This window comes from Pinus tabuliformis, chromosome 5_1, assembly GCF_031772625.1.
Source record: "Pinus tabuliformis cultivar Carrire ecotype Pingquan chromosome 5_1, CPIR1, whole genome shotgun sequence".
NCBI lineage: Eukaryota > Viridiplantae > Streptophyta > Pinopsida > Pinales > Pinaceae > Pinus > Pinus tabuliformis.
Window position 1 is genome coordinate 935,746,532 of NC_142305.1, and position 6,354 is coordinate 935,752,885.

At 36.9% G+C, this 6,354-nt stretch overlaps 1 protein-coding gene across 4 annotated transcripts in view; it reads left to right on the forward strand.

The window, feature by feature from the left end:
• The window catches only part of DEG15 (protease-like protein), a 131,592-nt gene extending 125,881 nt beyond the window's left edge, over window positions 1–5,711 (forward strand). For 3 of the 4 annotated variants that reach the window (XM_089433199.1, XM_089433200.1, XM_089433202.1), the window contains 7 exons: window positions 2,635–2,738; window positions 2,880–2,965; window positions 3,057–3,151; window positions 3,734–4,508; window positions 4,609–4,792; window positions 4,922–5,016; window positions 5,365–5,711. In XM_089433199.1, the coding sequence (XP_089289325.1) occupies window positions 2,635–2,738; window positions 2,880–2,965; window positions 3,057–3,151; window positions 3,734–4,508; window positions 4,609–4,792; window positions 4,922–5,016; window positions 5,365–5,678 (1,653 nt within the window). In that variant the 3' untranslated portion in view covers window positions 5,679–5,711. The remainder of the gene's footprint in view (window positions 1–2,634; window positions 2,739–2,879; window positions 2,966–3,056; window positions 3,152–3,733; window positions 4,509–4,608; window positions 4,793–4,921; window positions 5,017–5,364) is intronic. The other variant, XM_089433201.1, reaches the window with a different exon arrangement.
• The last annotated feature ends 643 nt before the right edge of the window (window positions 5,712–6,354 follow it).

A 6,354-nucleotide genomic window follows, 5' to 3' on the forward strand; every position in this document is an offset into this window, starting at 1 on the left:
GAAGAATATACAAGTGGACCTCATATAGATTGGGATGTGGATGTAGAATGTCCAGTGGTGATGCAAGTGCAAGTGGAAGTACTAGTAGAGTTGCCTCTTCTGCCGAACAAGCATCTTGTTCTATCCTTGTTGATGGGTATGAGGATTTCTATTAGTAATGATATGTTAGTGTAGCCATTAATTGTCTTTAACTCATGTTTTCTTTCAGTTTTAACACATATAACCTCACGTATAAAGGCTGATTTTTGAGTCTTCGATGTAAAGCCTCATCTATAAAGGCTAATTTTGGATTTTTGCATCATGTAATCATCTATTGGAGTTAATATAAATTTGGATTTCCTTCTAAAACGTCATTTATATGTCTCATTCTTTCTTTTCTTGCAAGATAATGTGTTATTAACTCATATATATATATATATATATATATATATATATATATATATATATATATATATATATGGCATTTCTGCCAAATGTTTCCATTTTCCGGGGGTTGTGTTTCGGGCCATAGTCGTTTTGGAAACTTCCAAACATTTTGGAGTTTCGTGCAACTTAGATACAAAGCCTGGAAAGAGGTGATTTTCTTTGAGTAATAAGTTCCCCATTTGGAACCTTATCTTCATTGCATTTTTATAATCGGTTTGCTTTCTTTATTTACATCCCTTTTCCCCCAAGTTACAACATATCATTACATTTCTTAGTATTTACATACCTGTGAGATACATGTGAGATGGGATGTCTACCTCCTTTTGTGAGGGTTTTATTGTTTTAAGTATTGTAATATGAAATTAAATTTTTGACTGATTTTCCAAGGATTTTGTGGATGACAAGGCACCTAAATTTGTGGATCTAAGGAAGATTATTGTTAAGAGCCTCATTTATAAATTTAGAGCATTCTCTCCTTTGCAAACCATGTCATGAAAATGTGAGATCATAATTCCATAATAAGAGCTTCTTTGTTGCAAACACTTTGTCTTCAACTTGTGGATTAACTATTCTATTCTTTCTATTCTGTTGTCTAGAGGAATTGGCAATTGAGCCGGGCTCATATTCTCGTGACATGGGGTCGATTTCGACCAGTACTACTAAACCTCTGGGTGAACCCATGTGCACCTCCATACACGCCTCCAAGCATGACTCACAAGGCTTTCAAGGGGGGGATTTGAACCTCAAACAACACACTTCACAAAGACTTCATATTACGGTGATCGCCAATTGAGCTGCCCCCTTGGGGCAAACAAGGAATAAAATTTGGTTATTACCCTAGTGGGGATTTGACCCCAAAACTAAGTGTTTATTTTCTTACTTGAATATCTTGGGGAATACTCAGTGTTTAAGGTGCTTGTAGGCTCATTAGAAAGGTATTTCAGAGTACTATCACCTCCAAGGTCCAACCCATAGCCAAGTTTTTTTTGCACATTTTTAGGCTCTTGGGTTGCTCTGAATTGGGACCTAGCATGCTGGTCCTGCGTTTTTCTTCAGAAAATCAGACTTACAGGCCCAGAACAACAAGCAAAAGCATTGTTTACAATAATATATGAAGGGTAATTATCTCCTAATTTGTAAGGGCTGTCTTACACTCAATTTGGTGCATTTACGAGGCTTATTTGACTGTTTTATTGAGTGATTAGATTGCTGGTCTACAATTTACTGCTGTAGAATATCATTTTCAGATTCGCAATCATCTAAACTAACTCCTAGACTCCATTGCCTAATAGAGATTTGTAAGCATTGATCTACTAATTTTGTGGTGGAGTGTTTTGATCGTGTAGGGAAGCCTCCCGTGGCATTTTAAGAGTTGGCCTAAAGAGTGGGGACTCGTGCCTAGGTGATAGTGGGCACTTGTCCTATGTGGTGCTGTTCTACCACCTTGCCAGACCTTTGCAAGTCCGCTAATTCGTACAATAACACTACCATTTCCTTCTGTTTGTTTATGTAGCCTATTTAAGCCTTCAGCTACTAAAAGAAAGCGAAGAGGGGACGGGGGGCATCATTGTTTGAGGCCCCTCCCTAATTTGAAGAAAGGGATTGCCGCTTCATTTAATAAAATAACAAAAGATACTGAGGAAATGCAACTCATTATTTAGACAACAAATTGGCTACAAAAATCTAAATGTAAAAAAATTACTTTAATGTAAAGCCAACTTACCTTGTCATAGGCTTTGAACAGGTCTACATTTATCACCATCGATCTTTGATTTCTAACCTTCATTGAATGGATGCATTTTCTTGTGCTACCCCAACTTTGCCTCATCTTCCTCTAATAATCCAAATTGTTCTCCTGAGATTTTATTTGAGAAAACACTTTTCAATATCTAGCAATAAACTTGGAGATGATTTTGTATATGCAATTGTATAAAGAGATGAGTCTAAATTTCTTAAAGGTTTTAGGATTATTTTGGTTAGGAATCAGTGTTAAGAATGTTGTATTGAAGGCTCCCAGCATTTGTCATTAGCTCGTCCAAGAAGACTTGTGAGAATATTTGAATCTTTGACAGTTATTTTTATGTTAGTAATAACTGGTAGTTATTTAGTTATGTTTGCAATTTTTCATTATTCTTTGGTTTTTCCATGTAACTAGTTTCAATTCAGCATCTTTTTATTTGCATGTTAAGTTGGTTCATGTTGATGCAGACTATGTCTGAAATAACCATCTCGGAGCCTAGAAAGAGAGGGGATTTTCTCTTAGTAATAGGTTCCCCATTTGGAGCCTTGTCTCCGTTGCATTTTTATAACAGGTTTGTTTTCTTTCTTTCCATCCCTTTTCCTCTAAGTTACAGCACACCATTACATTTCTTAGTATTTACATACTTGTGAGATACATGTAGTTTTTATTCCATTTCTTAGCTGTCTGAGTTTTAATTCACACCAACTAGCAGCATTTCAGCGGGCATTGTTGCTAATTCATGGCCTCCTGCATCTAGCCAACCTACACTATTGATGGCTGATATTCGCTGCCTACCTGGTGAGATATGGTGGCTATTGAATCTGAATCATATGCTGATTAATGAATCAGCCTTTCATTACTAAACTATCTCTGTGCCCATATGATCCAGGAATGGAAGGTAGCCCTGTTTTTAGTGACCGAGCAAGTCTTGTTGGCATCCTGACAAGACCTCTACGACAACGTGGTGGTGGGGCAGAAGTTCAGGTAACTAGCAAGTTGGAAAATCATTGGAAAATTATGATAGTTGTATGTATATGCCTAAATAACAGTTTTTGTAAGCATAGAGTTAGTATTTTGCAGGATGACAAATAAGGAATAACCCATAGTGAAACAATTGTAGAGATTGATTCGCCTTCCTTGGTTTTAACTTACTGGTTTAGAGTTTGCTTGTTTATGATGTATGTCTGAAATGTTGGCTGCCTTGTCCCAATTAACGCTGGAATAGTGGTACCTCTCTGTTAGGCCAGAGTCTTCTGCACTTAAGAGTTGATCTTATATACATTTAAATAAATATTCTATTCCAAACAAGGGTTGCTAAGTGACCATTAGTTAGTTAACTGAAGATGATCAATTATTTCCATAAGGAATAATTTGGATGTCGAGAGATTGGTAATAGCCCAAGTTTGCATGTATGCAAATTATCACCATTTCCGTTTGTTAATATTAGGGCCATTATCTTAATGGCTTTATTTTTTTTAACATTAGCAAGCTGAAAACAAACATTATCTTTGAAGTTTGGTGTCATAGTTCAATAAAGTGACTTATATGTCAGATTTTTGATGGCAGCTTGTAATAACATGGGAAGCTTTAGTACCTGCCCTAGGTGAATTGCGGTTAATGCTTCCACAAAAGTTAGAAAAGTCAGATAATACTGTACACCTTGGTTCACCACTTGTTGAGATGGCGAGCAATCAATTTCCTGTGGGTTCTTGTAGCAGTGACCTAGAGGAGAGTCAGTTCTGTGCATCAACATTGCCAAGTGCTTCATCTGCAATTGATCATGCCATGGCATCAATTGTACTTGTCACTGTAGGTGATGGAGCATGGGCATCCGGTATTGTACTAAATGAAAAAGGTCTTATACTGACTAATGCTCATCTTTTGGAGCCATGGCGATTTGGAAAAACACCACTTCATAATAAGTATGACAGTGGTAAACAACAAAGGTTTACAAGCTTTTCTGACATATCCAGATCACAGCTAGTGACTGGTGCATGTAATGATCAGCAAGAGAATGAAATCAACAATTCATCACCCATGGCAATTTCCACAAATGAATGTACTGAGAATGTTTTTCCTAGTGACAAACTCATTACACGTCCAACCTTGGATTTGAGTTACAAAAGCTACAGAAGGATTCGTGTAAGGCTGGATCATTTACATCCTCGTTCTTGGTCTGATGCTAGGGTTGTATATGTCTCCAAAGGGCCTTTGGATGTTGCCTTGTTACAGATTGAATCGATTCCAAATCAGTTGTGCCCTATTGTTCCTGAAATAAAGAGCCCGTGTCCAGGTTCCAAGGCATTTGTAATTGGACATGGTCTGTTTGGGCCCCGTTCAGGTTAGAGCTTAATTTGGCTTCTTAATTTCTCTACTTCTATATGATACGTAAACAGCATTACAATTTGAAGCTTATTTGACTGTTATTGTCTGTTCTGTAGACCTATGCTCCTCGGTCAGTGCCGGAGTCGTAGCCAGAGTTGTCAATACTAGAAAGTCACGTATGTCTGATGAGGTTGGTTCAGTGTACCCAGCAATGCTTGAGACAACAGCTGCAGTACATCCTGGTGGCAGTGGTGGTGTGGTAGTCAATGCACAAGGCAGAATGATTGGGTTAGTGACAAGGTATATATTTACTCGTCTAGATTCACTCTGGTTGATAGCAGAATACATTGGTAGGAAACTGTGGATAGATGTTTTATATATGTACATTTTATACTGAAAAGCTCGGTATGTTTCTTTCATCTTTGATAGTAATGCCAGACATAGTGGAGGAACAGTTATACCTCATCTGAATTTCAGCATACCTTGTGCAGTGCTTAAGCCAATTTTTCAATTTGCTACTGGAAGTAAGTATTTGTTACCAATTCTGTAGCTAGTAGGAGTGTTTTTTGAATTTTTCTGGAATATCTTCAGTGAAGTATTTTTAAGATCAACATTTTGGGTCACTCTTCTTCAGTGTTATTAAGATTGAACTTTTGGAGTCCTGAAGAATGGTCAAGAAGAGTGGTCTGAAATGTTGACTTTAAAAATGCTCCAATGCAGATATTCCAGAAAAAGATCTACAACAAATAGCTGCATCAACTTGAAGTCTGTAATTCTATAGCTTCAAAATTGATTAACTAGCAAAGAATTTGTAGAACCGTAAGTATTGTTGTAGTGAAGTATTAATAACTTTTAATTTGTGACTTTTGCAGACATGCAAGAGTTATCCATATTACATAGTATCAATAAGCCAAATGACTTACTCTCTGAAGTGTGGGCATTGGTACCTCCAACTCCTCCAAGGTCATCCCCATCTATGCCATTTTTACCAGATGCTCTGAAAAATGAGAAAAGGGTGTTGGATAGTGTGCAGAAAGGTTCTCGTTTTGCAAAATTTGTAGCTGAAAAGGGTGCTGAGCTTGCTTTCAAACAGGGTACGTATCAGAAACATGATGTGCAGTGTAATCCAAAGGGGTTGCCTATTAAGACCTCCAAGGCAGGTGATTTTTTACACAGTAGATTATAACTTTTTGAGAAAAGAAAGGGATTCCACATTCTACGATTGGAATAAGCTTGAAAAAAAATGGTCTGCACAAATTCAGAACATTGGAGGCAAGCTCAAGTCCGGATCTCCTTGCGTGTACAAAATATGATGCAGATTAGTTTTATAGTCCTACAAATTATTTGCAGGCTGGAAATTTTGAATGAGAGCCAAATATATTGTTTGCCTAATACTGGTATGTTCTCTTGAATTTATATAACAGCCTTGTCATTTCTGTGTAAATAGCCTACCCATGTATATTATAAGCTCGCTTAATATTCACCAATGCAAATAACTATTAATGAATCGAACCCTTGTGTACTTATTTTTATAGTTTATAACATCAATCCTACAGACTGAAGCGAAATACTAATAAGGTAATGAAATAATCTTCCGTCCAATTGTTTTGAGCTGGTAAAACTCTAAAAGCCAATACAATGGCATGGTACCAATGATGTATTAACATTCTGTTTTTTTCGAACTTTCATTCATAAGGGTGAAAATTACATTCTATATGTGCATGAACTGCACTTCAAAAACCAGCCATATAGTGGCTTGGTCCAAAAAACCTGTCTGGAAAAAATGACTGTTAAGTCCTGTGAGCAACCATTCATAACTGTTCAAAAAATAAAATACATCCGAATAAAACTGGTATATATAA